The 25,046-nt window shown below is 37.1% G+C and overlaps 1 protein-coding gene across 1 annotated transcript in view; it reads right to left on the bottom strand.

Moving 5' to 3' along the window:
* The window catches only part of COG5 (component of oligomeric golgi complex 5), a 273,232-nt gene that overhangs the window by 237,617 nt on the left and 10,569 nt on the right, over window positions 1-25,046 (bottom strand). The window contains exons 4-6 of the mRNA XM_045565445.1: window positions 22,001-22,055; window positions 21,834-21,903; window positions 2,727-2,847 (exon numbers count right to left, since the gene is read on the bottom strand). Of these exons, the coding sequence (XP_045421401.1) occupies window positions 2,727-2,847; window positions 21,834-21,903; window positions 22,001-22,055 (246 nt within the window). The remainder of the gene's footprint in view (window positions 1-2,726; window positions 2,848-21,833; window positions 21,904-22,000; window positions 22,056-25,046) is intronic.

Raw genomic sequence — 25,046 nt, 5'->3', positions numbered from 1 at the left:
TTTAGTATATTGACAAAGGTGTTCAACAATCACGACTATCTAATTCCAGAACATTGTCAACAACCCCCCCAAAATCTGTATCCATTAGCGGTCACTCCACACTCACCATAGTCCCTCAGAATATACTTAATTTCCAGATGATGATGTATTTCATCCAGTCATTCCAATTCAAGCCTCAAAACCTTTTAAGAGATTGCTTTTAAATTAATTTCGAGGGCCTACGGTATAAACAGTCCAACTCTTTATCATTTTATTCTTTTTAATGAGAACCAAAACCATACTGGTGAAGACATTGATAATTTTAGAGATGTTCCAATCACAGAAATGTCATTTACTGTACATGTGTCATTGATAACTAGTAAGGCTTCTCCTTACTAGTCATTCTCCTTATCAGTTATCAAAGCCAGGATTGGCCAAGACTGAACCACAGTGAATGATAAAAAGATGATGCCTTTGCAAATATTAAATCACACATAATTTGCAAAGCTTTAAAATTTAATTATTAATTAATAATTTTTATTAAATTAATAAACTCCTCAAAAAAACTGAATACAATCCATTTTGAGATAATTCCATCAGGAAATATACTTTCTCAACAAATTTTTAATATTTAACATTTATAAAAGCTTTGGATAAAGCCAACACCACATTGGAAGGATAATAGGTATTACTACACTCTGCACTGCCCAAACTCAGAACATTATGATTGATATTTGTGCCTGTTTCTAAAAAAAGACTTCACCATTTGTATTATATTAATAGCTTCTGTTGACTCTAGATGAGATGATAATCACAATCAAAATTTAGGTATTTTTTAACATGAAGGAGTGTCAGTGATGAAAACATACATAATAAATCTTGGAATAATTCATATTTGTGTTGATTCTATTATCCTAGAGACTATTTTTGATGCATAGAAATTAAATGTGATATGGCAAAATATAACAGCTGATACTAGGATTTTTACACTCCTATGTTTAAACCATACTGTGAAAACAACACTCCAGTATTACTCACTGCCTTAAAATATTAACAACTTTTTTTTTTTTTTTTGAGACGGTGTCTTGCTCTGTCCTCCAGGCTAGAGTGCAGTGGTGTCATCATAGCTCACTGTAACTTCAAACTTCTGAGCTCAAGCAATCCTTCTGCCTCAGCCTCCCAAATATCTGCAACTACAGGCACACTACACCAGACCGGGCCAATCTTTCTTTTCTTTTCTCTTTTCTTTTCTTTTCTTTTCTTCTTTTCTTTTCTTTTTTGTAGAGACAGGGGTCTCACTATGTTGCTCAGTCTGGTCTCAAACTCCTGGCCTCAAGCAATCTTCCCACCTCGGCTTCCCAAAGTGCTAGGATTACAGGCATGCGCCACTGTGGCCAGCCAAAAATTAACTTTTTATATGATATATTCCAAATACATTAAATTCACAAATTAGATATATTCCCATCACGCACCTAAGCGAAGCCTACATTTGAGCATTATACAATCGAAATAGTGTTGAAGGATGATTTGTGAAAGATATTGCATTCCAAAATATAGAATAGGCATCACAACATACCATGACTATATAATTGAAAAATCAAAGGTAAGAAAATTTAGAAAGAACACACATTTATCTATACTATTTCAGCAAAACTACTTTCAATGCGTATCACCATAAGTAATCAGACTCTTGATATTTGAGATGGATATAACCAAAGACTTCTGAACCTACGAAAGTACAATTACCACTAAATATATCCACTTCAGAAAATTTACTGTATACCCAATGAAAAGAAGAAAATGACAAAGCCTCATTAAGCCAACACAGGTGCTGGGCAGTACCCACACACTCACTAGCTATTCAAAATTTTGCCTGAAAACTTATGCACTACTGCATCATGGACCTTGCAGTTTGTTAACAGCCAAAACTATAAACATTACACTGTTGAATGCCAAGGGCCTACTCTAAATGTCTGAGAAAAGAATGAACAAATAAAGAAATAAGTTAAGTCTTCTAACCATAATATCAACATGGGATTTGTCACCTAAAAAACAGCATTTCTCCAGGATATTTCCCATAGAAAAATGAAAAATGTACACAAACTTTTATGGCAGCTCTATTCATAATCACCAAAAACTGAAAACAACACAAATGTCCTTCAACCAGTGAATCAATAAAGAAATCGCAGTACATCCACACAATGGTATTCCATCAAACACAAAGTAACAAATCATTGGCACACACAAAAGCTTAGATAAATCTCAAAATATTATGTTGAGTACAACAAGTCGGCCTTAAAAGGTTACCCACTTTATAATTTCATTCATGTGACATTCTCAAAAACACAAATATACAATGATGGAGAAAAGATCAGTGGTTGCCAGATCAGGGGCAGGGGGTGGGTGTGATCATGAACAGATAATAAAGCAATTTGGGGGGCTGATGAAACTGTTCTATATCATGACTGTAGTGGTAGTTACATGAATCTATATATGGTTTAAAATTTACAGACCTGTATATGAAAAAAGGCCTATTTTACTATATGATAATTTTTTAAATAAACCATATTTGCAGAAAATTGACTAATTTTATTTACTTATTCAGAAAAGTGTGTCAATATTGTATACAGCCAATTATTTTTAGAATGTGCTTAATAGTACTTGTTAATGGTGATAACCAAAGTCAACAAATCAAATGACTTAAAATCGTTAAATCTATACTAACTTTTTAACCAAAAAAGACTTACCAAGTTCATTAAGACTCTGAGCAGCTTTTGTTATCTCTCTACTTCCTCCTTGTAGTTGTCCTTGGAGTCTCTTACAGAGATACAAAATGCGAATAATTCTCCGAAGCAAATCACAGGCAACCTGTGCAAATATCACTATGTCAAATAAATATAATCAATGCATGAAATTATTTTTTCTTTCTTTCTTTTTTTTTTTTTTTTTTTTTACAGACAGGGTCTCACCCTGGTGTCCAAGATACAATGCAGTTGTGCAATCATAGCTCACTGTAGCCTCAAACTCCTGGAGGCGATCCTCCCACCTTGGCCTCCCAAAGTGCTGGGATTAAAGCATTGAGCCACCATGGCCAGCTCCATGAGGTTTTATTTCTATTACTGTTAATATGTGAATCTGTCCATTCTTTCCAGATGGTAAAGATTAACTCATGTTTTTTTTTGTTTCCCACCAATCAGAAACCTAAATAATCATAAGTCTTAAAAAGCATCAAATCTCCTAGGGAACACACAGAAGTACCATATTTACCTTTTACAATAAACTCCAATTTATCCCAAATGGAGAGAACCTGGAAGCACAAGTTTCACTTGAGGCACTGTGAAACCCAAGGATTTTTCTCAGTCCAGAACCAGTTTTCTTCTCTAGGCTAGTGGTTCTCAGACTTGACTACACATTAAATTCAAGTGGGTAGATTCAAAATGTTCCAATGCCCAGGTCATAGCCCTGACCAATTAAATCAGAATCTCTAGTGGGTGGGAACCAAGCATCAGCATGTTTTTTTTTTTAAATATCCCCAGGTGGTGGCAATGTGCAGCCAAGATTGACAACCACTGTACTAGGCTGCTTAGCTTCCTACCACAGCCTCCTGTCGCCTCCAATCCTGGTTTCTCTTTTCTAGGTCCCTGTGGGAATAATCTTAAAACTTCTCCCAATTTCATTAGTCCTTAAAGAATAAGCATATCTGACCTGATTATACTAATGGTTTTTATCACTAATAAATTATAAAAGAGAAATTTACAAAAATAAAAATCAAAAAAAACATTTCACATATTTTCATGTCACACACAGCATAATCAATTTTCTTTCCCAGATCTAATACTGGGTTTTAACCTACCCAAAGGTTGAGATAAGAAATAAAAATTCATGTATTTCAGGACACTTTATTACAGAAGCTGTATTCACAGCACTTGCCTGAGGAGAATTAGGTGGAGGGAGACAGATGGAATAACCAATACACAGTGGATAGTCAGCCTCAGCAGTGATAACAAAGGAAAGAGAGACAGTCTATGTTCTTGCACTACCACCATTTTTTAATGGTTCTGAGGCTAGGTGAGAAACAAGGATATCTCCCTTACAGAGAAAATTCCTAAATGATGACAATAAGAATTAAAAATTCTGGAAGACAAGGTCCCTAAGCCTCCAGCTATAAACATTCTGTTATGTGTAAAACACATATGCACACATACACCCAAGCCACACCCATGCACTCACAATTCACAACAGGCATACATACACCTTAACACATACACACAAATATAAACTATCAAACATACAATGTTTACACACATAGGTAAGTCAAAGACAACCAAGTATGAGATATGTTTACCTGGCTGCTTTTTGGAGAAATTATAGTCTGTGGTACTTAAAATAACAAAAGAATGCCAAATAATAATTTCCCCCTGGCAATTGAAGACTTGGGCATCTTTATCTTTTAATTAAATGTTATTTGGTTTTTGAATACATAATACAAGCACATGATTCAAAATTCAAAAGACACAAAGAAATAACACTGAAAAGTCACCCTTTTATCTCTACATCCCAACTATGCACTTAAAAAAAACAACCACTGTTATCACTTTCTTGCTTGTCAGACTGGCATTTTTAGATGAACAATTTGGAATGTAGAACCCCTAGCAACCACTCCTCTGAGAGTCTAAACACATCACAAGGAAAAGTATCGGATCTTACTCTAGTATGATCATCTGGAATTATCCTTCCAGGATCCCCAATCCTACCTAACATATGTAGGTATGCCCTCAAAACATGAAATCTTTGAGTTTATTTCTGTTTTTATTTTTAACAACCATACTTATCTGTCACCAAGTATTACTGTCATACTGTATAACACAACAGTTTCTGTTTTACCTCTATCCCTACAAGCATCATCCTAATCCAAATCTTTACAACCTTCACCTTAACACAGTGATCTCCTGGCTAGCTTTCCAGTCTCTCAATGAAATCCACCCTGCCAGATTTATCTTCTTAGAAACCCAGTTTTCAGCACTCCATTTTTTTTTTTTTTTTTTGAGACAGAGTGTTGCTTTGTTGCCCTGGCTAGAGTGAGTGCCGTGGCGTCAGCCTAGCTCACAGCAACCTCAAACTCCTGGGCTTAAGCGATCCTACTGCCTCAGCCTCCCGACTAGCTGGGACTATAGGCATGCACCACCATGCCCGGCTAATTTTTTCTATATATATTTTTAGTTGTCCAGATAATTTCTTTCTATTTTTAGTAGAGACGGGGTCTTGCTCTTGCTGAGGCTGGTCTCGAACTCCTGACCTCGAGCAATCCACCCGCCTCAGCCTCCCAGAGTGCTAGGATTACAGGCGTGAGCCACCGCGCCCGGCCTGTTTTTAATAAACTTTACTGGCTCTCTACTTACAGACTATGTTGACTCCTCTGAGAATAGCATGTAATAAAATCCTCAGTCAACAAGTCTTAGCTAATCTACAAGGCATCAGCTCTCAACATTTTGAATATATTTGTCTACCCTCCAATCAATTTCCTTTCATTTTTCAGACTTTTATTATCAAATATAATACAAACATAGAAAACCACATTCACCACCACTAACATTGTACTGAATGGGGAAAAGCTAAAAGCTTTTCCTCTAAGATCTGGAATAAGACAAGGATGACCACTCTCACTATTCTTATTCAGCATAGCACTGGAAGTCCTAGCCAGAGCAATTAGGCAAGAGAAAGAAATAAATGGCATCCAAATTGGAAAGGAGGAAATAAAATTGTTCCCATTTGCAGATGACATGATCTTATATACAGAAAATCTAAAGACTCTACTAAAAAACTGTAAGAACTGATAGACAAGTTCAGTAAAGTTACAGGATACAAAATTAATATAGAAAATTGAATAGCATTTCTAAATACAAACAAGGAACTAGCTGAAAAAGAAATGAAGGTAGCTATTTACAATAGCTACCCCAAAAGCAAAATATCTAGGAATAAATTTAACCAATGAGGTGAAAGACCTCTCCAAGGAAAACTATAAAACACTGATGAAAGAAATTGGAGAGAGAACAAACAAATGAAAAGATATCCCATGCTCAAGGGATTGGAAGGAAGAATTAATATTGTTATTAATAAAATGACTTGTACTACCCAAAGCAATCTACAGATTCAATGCAATCCCTGTCAAAGTGCCAATGATATTCTTCCCAGAAATAGAAAAAAAATCCCAAAATTTGTATGGAACTACAAAAGACCCCAAATAGCCAAATCAATTCTGACCAAAAAGAACAAAGCTGGAGGTATCACACTACTAGATCCTCAAAATATACTACAAAGCTGTAGTAACCAAAACAGCATGGTGCTGGCATAAAAACAAACACACAGACTGAACAGAGAACCAAGAAATCTGCAGCCAACTGATTATTAACAAAAGCACCAAGAACATACAATGGGTAAAGGACAGTCTCTTCAATAAATAGTGCTGGGAAAACTGGATATCCATATGCAAAAGAATGAAACTAGACCTCCACCTCTCACCCTATTAAAAAAATCAACTTAAAATGGATCAAAGACCTAAATGTAAGACTGGAAACTATAAAACTATTAGAAGAAAACATAGGGGAAATGCTTTAGGACATTGGTCTTGGAAAAGATTTTATGAGTAAGACCTTAAAAGAACAGGCAACCAAAGCAAAAATAAACAAATGGGACTATATCAAACTAAAAAGCTTCTGCACAGCAAAGGAAACAATCAACAGAATAAAAAGACAACCTACAGAATGGGAGAAAATATCTGCAAACTACTGATCTGACAGGGGATTAATATCCAGAATATACAAGGAACCAAAACATCCAAAAAACAAACTCAAACATCCAAAAGCACAATTCAATTCAAAAATGAGCAAGTGATCTGAAGAGACATTTCTCAAAAGAAAACATGCAAATAAATACATGAAAAAATGCTTAACATCACTAATCATCAGGGAAATGAAAATCAAAACCACAATAAAGGATCATCTCACCCTAGTTAGGATGGTTATTATCAAAAAGAAAAAAGTAACAAACACTAGCAAGAATGTAGAGAAAGGAGAACTTACACACTGTTAATGAAATGCAAACTAGGGCAGCTGCTATGGAGAGCTGTATAGAGGTCCCTCAAAAAACTGCAAATAGAACTACCACATGAGCCAGCAATCCCACTACTAGGCATTTATACAAAGGAAAGGAAATTAGTATATCAAAGAGACATCTGTAACCCCAGGTTTACTGCAGCACTAGTCATAATGGCCAAGATATGGAATCAACTTAAGTGTCCAACAACAAATGAATGGATAAAGAAAATGTGGTATATATACACTATGGAATATTATTCAATCGTAAAAATGAAATTCTGTCATTTATGGCAACATGGATGGAACTGGAGGATATTGTTAAGTGAAATAAGCCAGGAACAGAGAGATAAACACTGCATATTCTCACTCATATGTGGAAGCTAAAAATAAGTTGGTATCATAGAAGCAAAAAGTAGAACAGAGAATACTCAAGGCTGGAAAGGGTAGGGGGAAGAGGAGGATAAGAAGAGATATGTTAAAGAATACAAAACTACAGCTAAATAGGAGAAATAAGTTCTAGTGTTATATAGCGCTGCAGGATGACTACAGTTAACAATAATATATTATGTAATGTTAAATAGCTAGGAGGAAGATACTGAATGTTTCCAATACAAAGAAATGATATATGCTTGAGGTGATGGCTATGCTAATTACCCTGATCTGATCACTATACATTTTATGTATCAGAATATCACTATGTAACCCCCCAAAACAAAACAAAAAAACAGCATTTGGTCATAGATCTATGACTTGGCTAATAAGATGGCTTATGTTTAAAAGCATTATTGAGTAGAACAGAAAATGGCCAACTACAGACATCTCTTGTCAGACTGTCCCAGCGGGAAGGTAGGATATTGGATTCAGAAGGAGAGAGAAGAGTCACAGCTCAGGTGGGAATCACAGACAGAGATGAGAGAGATGTCTGGGGACCCCATGGAGAAAAACTGTGAAGCTGAGGAAAAGGATAAAGAGGAGAAGATACCAGTGAGGATTAAAGCCAGAGAGGCTTGGAACCCAGTGAAAGCATAAGGGGGCATTTCCTTCTCCATCCTATGTGTGTTTGGTGAACAGTGGGATACTAGGTTTATCGAAGACTCTTCCACCCTCCAAGAGCCAAGGTGGGGCAGCAAGTAAGGAATAATGGGGTGAACTAGTGAGCACCAGGAGTCTGGGAAGTCCCTGAGGGGCTCTACCCACAGGAGATTACCAGGAGAGGCCAGAGTACCAGCTTTCCTCCATCCAGACACTTCCTCCTCTGCATCTCTCCTAACTACTGCAACCAAGACCAGGAGCCACAGTCTCTCCCCAACTCATTACAACTCGAGGTGTAGGCTAAGCTGAGAAGTTTAATAATGGCAGTTACTCTCTGGCAGGTGAGCACCAAAGACTGGGGTCTCCACAGAGGGTGCGCCCCATACCCCTTTATTTGAGGACTTGTGGTAAAACAAAGGGGCACAATTTGGGAACTCCCTGGCCACAGGCATTTTGCAGGGTTGTATGCCCAAGGCTCAGATAAGCAAGCAGATCCCGGTGCCCTCCGGACACGAGAGGAGTGCAGGGAGACACGGGGGAAAAGTCTGGGAGCTGGACTTGGTTGGCAAGAAAGCCCACGAAGACATATCCAACGGGGGAGTGTGGTGGGATGCTGAGAAACAAGGATTTAGGAGCACGCCCATCCTCCCCGCTGTAAAACTGCCATATTGGATAAGTTTGTGGCATTCAGAGAGGAATAGCCTAAACCTCCCCCATCCCCCACCAAGGCAACCAAAAGCCTTCCACACCAGCACACCGACTGACCCATTGCTGCAGACCCACCCCACTCATTACAACTAAGAGAGAAGTTTGCAACAAGAAGTTTGTGAGCAGTCGCTTCTCTCTAGGGGGATGCTCTAGGCTGAGATCCCCACTGATGGAGAGGTCCACACATCTTCCTTTGAGAACGTGTAGTGGAGCAAGAGTACACGATCTGGGAACTCCTTGTCCGCCGGCGTTTTGCAGAGACACACACCAGTGGGTCAGACACACAGATGGGATGGGGGTGGGGAGGTTTCAGAGCTGGACTCGGGTGATTAGGAAGCACACGTGGACTACACTGAAGAGAGTGTGCTGTGGGGGGGTCCAAGGAGCAGCGATTTAGGAGAACGCCCACACCTCCCCACAGAAAAACTATGCTACTGGATAAGGGCCAAAAGATCCCAGCCCAAGGCCTTGGCAGCCGAGCGTTCAGGACCCTCCGGAGTGAACAGCCTTCCCAGTTTGGAAAACTTGTCCTGACCATCCCACCAGGTGGCTCCCCCTAGTGGTCGGAAAGGCAACTTCTGAGCCCTGATATTTGGCCAAGCCTTTCAGCAAAGTCTCAGGTTACAAAATCAATGTATACAAATCAGTAGCATTCCTATACACCAACAGTCAAGCTGAGAATCAAGTCAAATATTCAATACCTTTCACAATAGCTACGAAGAAAATAAAATACCTAGCAATACATTTAGCCAAGAAGGCTAAAGATCTCGACAAAGAGAACTACAAATCACTGAGGAGGGAAATTACAGATGATATCAACAAATGGAAAAACATATCATGTTCATGGATCGGCAAAATCAACATTCTTAAAATGTCCATACTACCCAAAGTGATTTACAGATTCAATGCTATATCCATCAAAATACCAACGTCATTTTTTGCAGATCTAGAAAAAATAATTCTATGCTTTGTTTGGAATCAGAAAAGAGCCCAAATGGCCAAAGCAACCTCAAGCCAATTAACAAATCTGAAGGCATCGTTTCATCAGACTTTAAGCAATACTACAAGACTATAGTAACCAAAGCAGCATGATATTGGCACGAAAATAGAGACATAGACCAATGGAACAGAAGACTCAGATATAAAACCATCCACATATTGCCACCGGATTTTTGACAAAGCAGACAACATTATACACTGGGGAACAGAATCCCTATTCAATAAGTAGTGCTGGGAAAATTGGATAGCCACATGTAGAAAATGCAAACAGGATCCAAATCTCTTACCACTCACAAAAATTCATTACTTAAGATGGATAACAGACTTAAACCCAAGGCGTGAAATCATAAGAATTCTAGAAGAGGCTGGAAAAACTCTTATAGATATCAGCCTAGGCAAAGCATTTCTGAAGAAGGCCCCCAGGGCAATCACAGCAACAACAAAATAAAGGGTACTTGATTAAATTAAAAAGCTTCTGCACAGCCATGGAAACAATCAACAGAGTGAACCAGATAACCTACAGAATGCGAGAAAATATTTGCATGTTATACATCTGATAAAGGGCTAATAACCAGAATCTACAAAGAGCTCAAGCAAATCAGCAAGAAAAAAATCAAACAAGCCCATTTAAAAGTGGGTAAAAGGCATGGACAGAAGCTTTTCAAAAGAAGATAGACTAATGGCCAATAAACATGAAAAAATGCTCAACATCACTAATCATCAGGGAAATGCAAATCAAAACCACCAAGAGATAAGACCTAGCCCCAGTGACAATGGCTTTTATCAAAAAGTTTCAAAACAATAGATGCTGGCGTGGATGTGGAAAGAAAGGAACACTTACACACTATTGGTGGGACTGCAAACTAATACAACCTCTACAGAAGTTAGTTAGTATGGTGATTCCTCAAAGAACTAAAAGTAGACCTACAATTTGATCCAGCAATCCCACTACTGGGTATTTACCCAAAGGAAAAAAAGTAATTTTATGAAAAAGACACTTAAACTTGACTGTTTATTACAGCACAATTCACAATCATAAAGATGTGTAATCAACGCAAGTGCCCATCAATTTACAAGTGGATAAATAAAATGGCATGTATTTATACCATGGAGTACTATTCAGCCATAAAAAATGAATTAATACCTTTTGCAACAATCTGGATGGAACTAGAGACCATTTTCCTAAGTGAAGTATTACACGAATGGAAAAAGAAACACCACATGTACTCATTATGAAACTGGAAGTAACTGATAAGCACTCATGTGCACAGATAAAAGTAAAACACAGCAGAAATCAAGCAGGGGGGAGGGGGGTGGAGGAGGTGGGTGAAATCATACCTGACAGGTACAATGTACACTATCTGGATGATGGACACACTGATAAGTTTGACTCAAGGAATACAAAAGCAATCCAAGTAATCAAAACATTTGCACCCCTGTAATATTCTGAATTTTAAAAAATTATTATTTTTGAGGGAAAAAAACACATTCAGAAATACACAGCAAAATGAACTTGCGACCACCACACAGCCACGGCAGAAGCCCTCCACATGGTCCCTCACAGTCTCATCACCCTCTATCCCTTTACACTTATCCATCCCAACCAAGAGAAACCATTATTCTGGCTTTTCTGGTACTCACTTCCTCACTTTTATTTATGGTTTTATTACTGAAATATATATACCTAAGCGCCATAGTTCCATTTTGCCTGCTTTTAATCTATACGTTCCCTCACCATCTTTTTTATTGCGATTTGTTGAATATATTGGATGATGTGTCCTATGATTTCCCTCAGACTGGGTTTTGCTGACTGTATTCCCACAGTATAATTAAGCAAGTTTCTCTGTCTTCTATGTCTCCTGTAAATTAGTAGTTGGATATGGACAGTTTCTTCAGATTTAGGTTTAATATTTTTAGCAAGATTAATCATTAGGTGGTGGTATATTTATAACACATATATGATTTTATTTTTGTGTTGTTAGCAGCTACTGATACTCAAAGTCAAAATCTATTACAATATAAGTGATTACAAAATGATGATATTTCAATTCTATCATCTCATATTTATTTGCTAGCATATAAAATTTCACTGTAACAAGAAACTTTACCTCATCTACTATTAGTTTACCCAAGGGCACTGTTCATACAAGAAAGTAAAAATAAATATTAAATACTTCATCCTTCCCTTGGTTTATCAGTTTTTAAAATGAAGTAATGGTATCCTAATATCTGCCAAATATGAACAGTGGGGGGGGTTGCTATCATAGATTCTGAACTCATAGATTTAAACATAGGAGGGATGGCAATCCATTGCAGTTCTTATGGTTACTGATATTTAAATCATCCCATTTTGGCCATGGGAGCCTCTTGGTGTGATAAACTGTACCACTTTGCCTGAGACTGAGAAGTTTCCCAGGATTTGGGACTTTTAGTGCTAACACTAAGATAGTTAACCTATCTAATCTAGAGCCTCTTTAAGTCAGTTCCCGAGTTCCTTTCATCATGAACGGTTGATAGCTTCCTTGGTATCTGGTATAAAAATGTTCCAGGATCATTTTATATATCTCATGCCACAGGCCTGGAATCAAAGATTTCTCAAAAAAAATCTTGGTTTCTTTTAGTAGAAAACAGCATTTCAAGACCACATTCTGGGAACTAGTTTTGCTCATTTCTGGGACTTTTCTGCAGACATAGCTAGGAAATGTCAGAATTAAAATATCACATAAATATTCATTTGATTTATTCCACAATACACATAAAACATTTTCAGATTAACATTATACATATACATATGTACAAAAATACATGTACACATATAAGGTATATACTATTTTAAAATAAAATTAAAACATCTCAGAGTTCAGACTGATACTTCCAATTAAAAACCAGAAGCACTGGGTGTTTACTTAACCTTCTATCTTACGTCTGTATATAAGTTCTTCCACAGAGACTCCCGGCTCTCAAAGACATAAGAGATAACAAATTTAGGATAATGTACAATTATTCACTTGCTTTGCTGCACTAGACACAGAAAATAATATCTGATTACTAAAACATGATAAAAAATATGATTGCTGAAAATAGCCTGAATTTTTGCATATACCCTCCTCACATTTTTTTGCAGCTGAATTCTATTTCTTTGCCAAAACATACAGTTATTACATAATATACTCTATAACACTCATTTAATCCTAGTTTTAGTGCTCAGTCTTAATATTGATATTTCTCTAGTCATTTTGGTTGTCTGAAGTACATTGTCTATTAGATTCCTAAGGAAAAGTTCATGGGAACAATATTCCCTACATTTTTGTTATGTTAATAGCAGTCTCTACACTCACAATTCAGTTTGGCTGGTATATCAATTATCTGTTGAAACCAACGCACAACTTAGCAACTGAAAATGATTTATTTTACGTACTGTGGGTCAGGAATTTAGGCAGGGTTCAACTGCCCCGTGTGGTGTGTCACCTGGGATTACTCACTGCTGCATTCAACTAACTAGGCTGGTCTGGATGGTACCAGAAGGCTTCACTCTCATATATGGTACCTCGGTGCTTCCCTACCTGTCAGCTCTATGTGACTAACTTGAGCTTCCTCATAGCATGGTGGCTAGACACTGGTTTTCCCAGAGTAAAAATAAAAGCTGCTATGCCCATTAAAGGTTAGCACAGCATCATTTCCAACAGCATGGGTTTTGGCTGTGCTATCCTAGTTGCTCTATTATGTTTTTATAATGTTTGAGGAGATTGGCATTTTATGCTGCTGTTGCCATCTTTCTTCTTCATTCCTTCCTAATAAATTCACTTGTTCAGAGGAAAATTATAAATCTAGTTTGGATCCATATAAAAAGGTGGATAAAATTATTTGATGTATCAACTGAATACACAAAAAGGACCCTACAAAACTGTATGATGAAACACATACATACACATATTTTAAAAAGAGAGGTTTTCTGGCTGAATGCTTCCTCTTTTCTTCCAAATACAGATGGTCCCGGGTTACATATGAGACATATTCCTGAGAATGTCTTTAGGTCGTATTTGTATGTAACCTGGATCCCTGATTACATATACGGTAATAATAACAATACTATACTGGCTCATATGTGGTAATAATAATATATGTAATACTGTAATAATAATACCCCTAAACTGTAATACTAAGGTACAGAAACTATTGTGCTCTTTCTTTCAATTCAAACAAACAGAACATAAAAATAAACTTATATAAAAAGTTGAGATAGGGGAAATTTCCAAAAAGAATATTAAAGTCTAATACTCACCTAATGTTATACCACACTAGGCTAACAGGAATGTTATGCTAACTTTGATCTTCTTTTTTTTTTTTTTTTGAGACAGAGTCTCGCTCTGTTGCCCGGGCTAGAGTGAGTGCCGTGGCATCAGCCCAGCTCACAGCAACCTCAAACTCCTGGGCTCAAGTGATCCTCCTGCCTCAGCCTCCCGAGTAGCTGGGACTACAGGCATGCGCCACCATGCCCGGCTAATTTTTTCTATATATATTTTTAGTTGTCCAGGTAATTTTTTTATTTCTATTTTTAGTAGAGACAGAGTCTCGCTCAGGCTGGTCTCGAACTCCTGACCTCGAGCGATCTACCAGCCTCGGCCTCCCAGAGGGCTAGGATTACAGGCGTGAGCCACCACACCCGGCCTAACTTTTATCTTCTAACTTAATCAATAATAACCTTTCCATTTCAATAATTAATCCACTACACTGCTTAGTAGTAACTGATGCTTTCAGTGAACCACTGCCTTTTACATGCCCATTATTCTCACTTAATCCTTTACAATTGTTCTGACAGTGTAGTGACTGAAGCCTAATGCTTTCCCCAGCAAATAATGGCATCCAGCCTTTCTCCAAACACTTAATTATTTCTACTTTCATTTCCATTGTAATCACCTTTCTCTTTGCTACAGGTTCACCTGGACTTGCAACGGACTTTCACTTTGGAGGCATGGTCATAAGGGTAAACATAAACTCACAAAATTCAATAAAAAAGTTAAGGTGAAAGTGATGCTGTGCATAAGCAACCATATAAACAATGAGACCGGCTGCCAGCATAAAGATGCATCACCAGTGAAACACTTATGCCATGTGGGTTTGTTGACACGTGCAGAAGAAACTAGTTCCCAAACTATTAATTTAGTTATTTAGTTATAAAGTACCCTTATGGGGAGCCTTGGGAGCCTGGCCCTAAGTATAGAACACCGTAGTCCGGTCGTCCATAACCCAGGGACTGACTGCCTGCATTCTCCAACTTTCTTATTTATATAATTTTGAAGTTAAAAAGTTAAATTAAAAACTTAATTTAAAAGCTAAAAAACATATAATTTTAAAAGTTAAAAACTGAAATTATAAACAGTTTCAAAAGTTAAAAAGAAAACTTATATGATAGGTATGTGAGAAATATGAATAAAGCTGTTGTATATGTTTAAACTTTTATGGTTAAAAGTACTAAAAACTAGCTGGGTGTGGTGGCACATGCCTATAATCCCAGCTACTTGGGAGGCTGAGGCAGGAGGATTGCTTGAGCTCAGAAGTTCAAGGCTGCAGTGAGTTCGAGGCTGCAGGTATGATTGCCTGACTGCACTCTAGCCTGGGTAACAGAGCCAGACTCTGTCTCTAAAAAAAAAAAAAAAAAAAAACAAAGTTTAAAAAAAAAAGTACTGAAAACTTATAAGAGTTTAAAGTTTAAAAATTTGAACTTTCTTAGATAAGTTAAAAGTTTTAAAAATTCAAATATTCTATGTAAGGGATGATAAGCTTTTAAAAAAATTTTTATGAAAAATTAAAGAAGTTCATAAGCAAACAATATTACTAAAATGAGCTAAGATGGAGATGATCCTCGGGGTGATAATTAAATTCAACTGATATATTCATGAATATAAATGAAGCCAGAAACTTCTGCTTGGGGAAAGAAAAAGCTTTCTGTGAAAAGAAAGAAATGGGGATAAAAAAACAAAAAGAGTAAGTATAAAAGTACTTTCTTCTAATGAGGGTACAATTATAGGGATTTTATATTCAAGGCAAAAACATCCTTTATAGCTATTTCTTTTTGCTTTCCTATACCACATATACTTAAATTAATTAGGAACTCATATAATATAAATAAAGATTAAACAGGAACCTTTTTTAAATAGAAAGACTAAAGTTTCTCCAAGGCTTAAAATAAAAATAGCTAGACAAAGTGAACACAATAACAATGGTTAATACATAAATAAGCTTCCAAAGAGCCCTTAGACAAACAAAATATTCTGAAAGGAAACAAGTTTCAAAGACAAACATCCTTCCTAAGCTACGATTGATTATAAGTCAATTCAGGAAAAATTAAATACTGGAAATAAAGATCCCAAAACGTACTTAGGCACTTTTTGTTTTCATTTCTCTCCCTTCCAGTTTCCCTTTGTAATATAATAATTTGGCCAAAGTTATTCAACATAGCTGTCTCTATGGTAAAATTTGTTTTTTTACAATAAATGAGTATAGAAAATGAGATCTAATATTTAATAACAATAAAAATAAAGCGTTTGTCTTAAACATGAACAGGTTTGACCTCTCATGCTTCTAAAACCATAAAAAATAAAAATATTCAATAAAAGAAACTATCACAGCTTCATAGAATCATAGCATTTTAGAGCTCTAAAAGATCACAGATTTAGTTCAAACTTTCATTGTAAAAAGGATACTTAAGTTTGTTCATTGTCATACAGCTAGTTAGACTGATGAAGAATAGCAGTCTGGCCTTACAACTCCTAGTCCAGTGCTCTTTAAAGTATATAATGCTTCATGTCTCCTCTATGAACCTGGTTTTCGTTTTTGCTTTCTTTACCTACAAAAAGCCTCTACAAAACAGGAACTATATTTTCTATTTTTTCTTTGTTTTACATATTCCACAGAATCAAAAGTAAAGAATCCTAAATTTAGAGAAAGAAATTCTGTTTCACAGTCTTAATTCTGCTGCATGCTGGCTATATAAACTTTAACAAGCAAATTTCAGAACCTTGGTTTACTCACCCATAAAATGACAACTCACTCATAAAATAACTTCTAAACTTAATTATTATGAAAATTGAATGATTTAGAACACTTGAAAATATTTCATAAATTGTAAAGTCCTGCATAAATTTTTTTATCACTAATACCTAACTAGGTGGCAAAAATAAATAAGATCTTTAAAAATTACTGTCAAAAGATTGTGTTGGTCAAGCACAGTGACTTACACCTATAATCCCAGTACTTTGGGTGGTCCCAGGCTAGAGGATTGCTTGAAGCAAGGAGTTCAAGACCCGCCTGGGTAACACACAAAGACCTCATCTCTAGGGAGAAAAAAAAGTTAACCAGGTGTACTGGCACACGCCTGTAGCCCTAGATATTCGGGAGGCTGAGGCAGGAGGATTGCTTAAGCCCAGAGTCTGAGGTTGCACTGAGCTATGATCATGCCACTGCACTCTAGTCTGGGCAACAGAGCAAGATCTTGTCACTTAAATATACACACACACACACACACACACACATATATATATCAATGGTATTAAACAAAAGGGAAAAACAAAAGAAATGCATGGTGCACAGTTCCAATATGTTTAAGAACTGGAGTTGTAAACAAAATTAAATGAAATTAAAAATTTAATTTAACAAATTAAATTTTAACTTGCCTAAATTTAAACAATGAACTATAATTAAAACAACAATGTATGATGTACATGAGGACTATAACAGTGCCCCTGGGTAAACTAATAGATGAGGTAAAGTTTCTTGTTACAGTGAAATTTTATACACTAGCAAATAAATACGCGATGATAGAATTGGAGTATCATCATTTTGTAACCACTTATATTTTAATAGATTTTGACTTTGTGTATCACTGGCTGCTAACAACACAAAAATAAAATCATATATATGTGTTATAAATATACCACCACCTAATGATTAATCTTGCTAAAAATATTAAACCTGAATCTGAAGAAACTGTCCATATCCAACTACTAATTTACAGGAGACATAGAAGACAGAGAAACTTGCTTTATTATACTGTGGGAATACAGTCAGCAAAATCCAGTCTGAGGGAAATTATAGGACACGTCATCCAACATATTCAACAAATCGCAATAAAAAAGATGGTGAGGGAACGTATAGATTAAAAGCAGGCAAAATGGAACTATGGCGCTTAGGTATATATATTTCAGTAATAAAACCATAAATAAAAGTGAGGAAGTGAGTACCAGAAAAGCCAGAAGAGTGGTTTTTCTTGGTTGGGATGGATAAGTGTAAAGGGATAGAGGGTGATGAGACTGTGAGGGACCATGTGGAGGGCTTCTGCCGTGGCTGTGTGGTGGTCGCAAGTTCATTTTGCTGTGTATTTCTGAATGTGTTTTTTTCCCTCAAAAATAATAATTTTTTAAAATTCAGAATATTACAGGGGTGCAAATGTTTTGATTACTTGGATTGCTTTTGTATTCCTTGAGTCAAACTTATCAGTGTGTCCATCATCCAGATAGTGTACATTGTACCTGTCAGGTATGATTTCACCCACCTCCTCCACCCCCCTCCCCCCTGCTTGGTCTATGATTTGTCTTAGGTAAAAATGGGAAACGGGAGAGAGAAAATCATGTTTCAAAAAAAAACTGTAACAAATCCATTATTAGATTCTAGCCATCATTTTCTTGTTCATCATTTTTGAATTTTTGTTATCTGCCTATAATTTGGGCTGAATCTTGAATTCTTTTCTGGCTACAAGTCTTCAAATAATGTTTCCAAATTTTTCTTCCATTTCTCTGACTTAGACTCAATGAAATTGCCACTACCTTTTCCTGAGGCCCTGCAAGCATACCTTGTTACATACAAACTCTAGGTAGGAAGACTCTGTCAGATTGCCACTGCCTACTTCCAGTTTAGCTGAAGATGCTTCCAGTTTAACATCTAGACACCCCAACTGGATGCCCTCCAAACTCTAAGGAAACTGGTTTATAAACTGTTTCAAATATTAACCTTTGTATTTTCTTCCGTTTGAAAACTCATCTGCAGTGTCATTTCCTGAAATGAGACACAGCTGTTTAATGGGACTGGCCTATTTCCAGAAATGGAAGACTGGTTTTAGAGCCTCCTATGCCACTTAGGTTTTAACTCAATTTTACTTCCACAGCCACCAACTCAGCTTTTAGTATGTGAAACTTCTAACGAAGTTCCAGACAGGAGAATGTTGGTGCTCACAAACCAGTACCCCAAAATATGGCATTTTCATATGCTGGACTAATTTGAAGAAACCTCAAGGTCTTTCTGACCTTCCCCACCCCACCATTGGCTCTCTCAAAAAAGCTGAAGTTTCTTTATCTGCATAAGATCCAGACTCAATAAGAACAATTGTTCTGTTCTTCCCGTCCCTGTAACACCAGAAATGTAAGCACACTTGATGACTCTTTAACAAGATAATGAATGTCTGGTCTCTCAGACTCATTCCAATTCCAAAGTGAACTATTTACCAGTTAATCTTCGCTCATCCATTCTTCCTCTTTAGTAATCATTTATTGGCCCCCAATGGAATTCCTCTTTTGCCTCCCCTCCCATAACCTATTTTTTCAGAAAGGCATACAAGTTTCTAAACCTCACTGGGGAATTGAGTCTTCCTTCTGGAGACTCCCATGTATATACATTAAAATAAATTTGTATGTCTTTTTCCCCAAGAAAAGTCAAAACAGAACAAAAAAAATTGGAACTTAGAAGAAATGGATAAATTTCTAGACACATACAACTTACCAATACTGAATCAAAAAGAAACAGAAAATCTGAACAGACCAATAATGAGTAAAGAGATTGATTCAGTAACAAAAAGTTTCCCATCAAAGAAAAGCTCAGGACTTGATGGCTTTACTGCTGAATTCTACCAAACATTTAAATAACTAATACCAATCCTCAAACTCTTCCAAAAAATCAAAGATGGGGAACACTTCTGTTTTAGTAGTGGAATACCTGAGACTGGTTAATTTTATAAAGAAAAGAGGTTTATTTGCCCCACAGTTCTGCAGGATGTACAAGAAGCATAGTGCCTACATCTGCATCTGGTGAGGACCTCAAGTTGCTTCCACTTACTGCAGAAGGCCAATGGGAGCCCAGCACATGGTGAGAGCAGGAAACAAGAGAGAAAGAAGAGGTGCCAGACTCTTTCAACAATCAGTTCTCAGGGAAACTAAGACTGAGAACTCATTCACTCCTGGGAAAATGACACCAAGCCATTCATGAAGGGTCTGCTCCCATAACTCAAACACCTCCCACCATGCCCCACCTCCAACACTGGGGATCAAATTTCAACATAAGACTTGGCAGGGCCAAACAAATCATATCCAAACCATAGCATTCCACCTCCGGCCCCCCAAATCTCATGCCCTTCTCACATTCAAAATACAATCATTCCATACCAATAGTCGTCAAAAGTCAACTTGTTCCAGCACCAGCTCAATAGTACAAAGTCTAACCTGAGACCCAAGGGAAGTTCCCTACAAGCTATGAGCCTGTAAAACCAAAAACAGGTTATTTACTTTCAATGTACAGTAGTGGAACAGACGTTCAGTAAAATTCCCCATTCAAAAAAGGAGAAATTGGCCAAAAGAAAGGGGTAACAAGCCCCACACAAGTCTGAAACCCAGCAGGGCAGACATTAAAGCATAAGCTCCAGAATAATCTCCTTTGTCTACATGTCCTGCATTCTAGGTACACTGATGCAAGGGGTTGGCTCCCAAGGCCTCAAGCAGTCCTGTCCCCATGGCTTTGCTGAACACAGGCCACGTGTCTGCTCTCATAGGTTGGAGTCCAGTGCCTGTGGCCTTTCCAGACTGAGACTGCACATTCCTGGTGGCTCTGGAAGGTGATGGTCCTGCTCCCACAGCTCCACTAGGCAGTACCCCTATGTGGCCTCTCTGTAGGGGCTCTAAGCCCACATTTCCACTCAGCCCTGCCCTGTTAGAGGCTCTTTACGAGAGCTCTGCACCTGCAGCAGGCTTCTGCCTGGCACCCAGGCTTTCTGATATATCCTCTGAAATCTAGGTGAAATCTGCCAAGTTTCCACCACTCTTGAATTCTACAGTGCCTGCAGATTTACACCACCTGAAAGTTGCCAAGGCTTATATCCTCTGGAGCAATAGCCTGGGCATCACCTGGGGCCCTTTGAGCCAGGGCCAGAGCCAAATGATTGGAGCCAAAGCAGCATGGAGCTTCCCAAGGAGGTACCCTGGGTCTAAGCCCCCCATACACACACACCCAGACATTCTGTCCTCCTAGGCCTCTGGGTCTGTGATGAGAGGAGCTGTGAAGATTTCTGACATGCCCTCCACACCTTTTTCCCATCTTCTGACTATTAGCACCTGACTCCCTTTTATCCAGGTTAATCTCTCTAGCAAGTGGTTACTCAGCTGCATCTTTGGATTCTTTGCCTGAAAACACTTTTTCCTTCTCTACCACATGGCCAGGTTGCGAACTTTCCAAATTTTTACACTCTGCTTCCCTTTTAATTATAAATTTCAACTTTAAGTCATTTCTTTGCTCCCATATCTGACTGTAGGCTGTTAGAAGCAGCCACACCACTTCTTGAACACTTTCCTGCTTAGAAATTTCTTCCACCAGATATCCTTAAGATCACTCTTAAGTTCAGCTGTCCATAAAGTCCGAGGGCATGGACATAATGCAGCCAAGTTCTTTGCTAAGACATAACAAGGGTGACCTTTGCTTCAGTTCCCAATAAGCTCCTCATTTCCACCTGAGACCTAATCAACATGGCCTTTACCGTCTATGTTTCTATCAGCATTTTGGTCACAACCACTTAACCAATTTCTAAGAAGTTCCAAACTTTTCCTTGTCTTTCTGTCTTCTTCGGAGCTCTCCAAAACTCGTCCAACTTCTGCCGTCTGTTCTATTCCTATTCTCTTATTTCTTCCAAATTCATACTCCTGAAATTTGCCCACTTATAAAAACAACATGAATAATAAAGTATAAAGAAATAAAAGTGAAAACTACCTGAAGTCTTGCTAGTTGTGCAGTACGGGCTACTATTTTATTGTATGGCTCAACAATTTTTGCTTTCATCCTAAAGGAAAAAAAAGAGAGGAAAATAAAATCATCTTCAAAACATAAATGAATAAAAATATTTCCATTCCATTTACTTATAAAATGAAGAACAGTACCTATCAACAGCTCCCTGTAAAGCGCCAATTCTTGTCTGCATCATCTGAAGAACACCTAGGAAAACATAACAGCTTACATTGGCTTTACAAATTTATAAGGAGTCAAATTGAGTAAAAAGTTAAATTAAAAAATATATATATGTTAATAATTTCAACTTTTTCTGTCATCATCCTAATTCAAGCAACCAGTATCTTTTCTCTGAGCTGTTGTAAAAGCCTATAACTAGTCTCATGCTCCAACCCTTGCCCCATCAAAGAAGCCTAAAAGGGAATGGAGAATGATTGCTTAATGGATATGGGATTTCCATTTGGGGTAATGAAAAGTTCTGGAACTAGATAGTGAGGATGGTTGCGTAACATTGTAAGCATACTTAATGCCACTGAATTGTATACTTTAAAATGGTAAAAATGGTAAATGTTATGTTATTTGTTTTTTACCATAATTACAAAAAAAAAAGCCTGAGTGATCTTCCATTGTCTCCCTTTGGCTCCTGTCACTCCTGTATTAAAACTATAGTCCACATTGGTCTCCAAGCCCTGGCACAAACTGAAAATGGTGTATTCTCTGCCTGGTATACTCTGTTCAGCATTCATTCCCACTCCCATGCTTCTACTGGATAAACTCCTACTATTACTTCAAGTCAGCTTAACAGAAACAATTACTAACAGACCCCCCCAACTAAATTAGATTCTCTTGTTATTTTCTTCTACAGCATATTATCCTTTTACCTTGTGGCACTAATTGTATTAGTTAACTGCACATCCACCTGTGTATCTGTCTAATGTTTTACTCCCCCACTGGACTATAAATTCCCAAATAAATTCCTAATACTTAAGGAAGGTATATTTTCCTTCACTACCGTATGATCAGAGCCTAGCTTGGAATCCTTCCCAGAGCAAGTAGTCAAAAAATATTGGTTGCATTAATGAATTATGTGCTATATAAATAATAACCATGGACAGCAAATATATTATTGCCTGTACTTTCTAGGTTTACATGAAAAAGAAATTTGTACAAAATTGTAAAAACATTTTCAGCAAGATAGATCTTAAATTTTATTATTTAGGTTTTCAACTAATGCAGATATTTAATTATTTTGAATTCCATTCTTTAAAACTCAGTTTCCATCTTCAACTGGCATAGTTGTGGTTTTGAAAATATTCTAAATAAATTTAAGAATAGACATGTCATATATTAAAGTAACATTAGAATTAGTAAGTATTTGTATCAGCATATAAGTATGCATAAATATGGCTCAGTCCAAAAGAGTCCTCTCTGGACCCAAGGATTCCTTTTCTACTGGTTTTACAGTTCATTCATCATAAACCTCCAAGAATAAACTGCCTTTATTTGTTACACCATTTCCTTACATCTTATTCTCTCCACAACTCATTCTTACTAGGTTCTCAACAATACTCCACCAAAACCAACAGAAATCTCCAAGTTGTCAAATTCTATTGTCAGTTGTCTTTATCTTGTTTGAACTCTTAGAAATTCATGACAGTTGACCATTCCCCCTCCCTGAAACATTTTTTCTTTCTAGTCTTCCAAATCATCACATTCCCTGGTTTCCTTCTATCTCATCAACTATTCCTATTTTTCTTCTGTTAGACCTCTACATGCTGGAGTACCCCCCAAGACTTGATCTTCAACCATCTTCTCTTCTCCATCTACAATTATTCAGGATTTCATTCAATCCCAATGTTTTAAATACTATCTGTTCAATAAAATACTGATTTTATACACACACACATACATCTATATAGAAAGTAATTTTATATCTGCCTATCTATGGTCTTATTTCCTTCCTCCCTCCCTGTCTCTCTCCTTAAGCACTGTTATGTCAAATTTAAGATGCCCATTATAACTTCTGCCCACCCTCAACCCATCAAAACTCATAATCCCCTCCATTCTATCCCATCTCAGCTACTCCTGCCATCATCTATCCAATTTTTCAGACCAAAATCTTAGGAATCACTTGTGGTGTCTTAGGTCAGCTCTTTCATCTCCCATCAACAAATCCTATCAGCTCTGCCTCCATTTTACCCCATCCACCACCACTCTAATCCAAGGCACCATCAAATTCCAGTATTCTAATGGCTTCTGAACCAATAACCCTGATTCCATTCTTGCCTTTCTATACAACTACCAGAGTAAACTATTTACAGTATTAAGCTCATCATATATATAAATACCCTGATTAAAACTCTCTAATGGTTTACCATTGCATTTAGAATGAAATCCAAACTCCTTTCCCAACTTCATCTAAGATTCTCCCTCATTCACTAAACACCAGCCGATTCTGGCCTTCTTTCTGCCCCTCAAACATGCCAAGTTAATTCCTGCTTTCTCATTTATTGTTCCCTAAGCTTACAACACTCTTCTACCCAAATCTTCACATAATGGTTCCCTCTCATCATTTATATCTCAGCTTAAATGTCAACTTCCCAAAAAGGCCTTACCTGACCATCCTGGATAGTTAAGGTCTCCCCTTCCTCCACCCTATCACCTGTTTTATTTTCTTTGTAGGACTTAAAAATAATCTGAAGTTCTCTATTTGTACTTTTTTTGCCTACCTCCTTACCTAGAACATAAATTCCATAACCACAGTGACTTTGTCTATTGTTCACACATGCCTGGTACCTAATATTAAAGTTCTCAATTACTTGCATGAACAAATGAATGGGGATATCTTTTTAATAAAATAGGCTTAATAAAAATTCCTCAAAATTCCATGAAGAGATTCTATTACTATAGCTCAGTACTTACAGCCTTTTAATTTTCCCAAGAACTTAGTTGGATATATATACCAGACTTTCAAATAACAAACTATTACTTCCAAAAATACTAAATTCCTCAGCAAGATGTCTTAGAAACATTATACATGCTAAGAATAAGTTCATACTTTTGAATGCATGAGAAACTTGGGGAAGCATTAAAGAATATTGCATCCCAGAAAACAGTCTCCTCCCCTCCTTAAGAATATGATCAACAGAGGAAAAATTCACTTAGCTTTCTTTTGATGTGCAGTGATTAATATGAGTA

This window comes from Lemur catta, chromosome 11 (genome assembly GCF_020740605.2).
Source record: "Lemur catta isolate mLemCat1 chromosome 11, mLemCat1.pri, whole genome shotgun sequence".
Lineage (NCBI taxonomy): Eukaryota > Metazoa > Chordata > Mammalia > Primates > Lemuridae > Lemur > Lemur catta.
The sequence above is the reverse complement of the archived record's forward strand: the minus strand, read 5'-3'. Positions and strand labels throughout refer to the sequence as shown.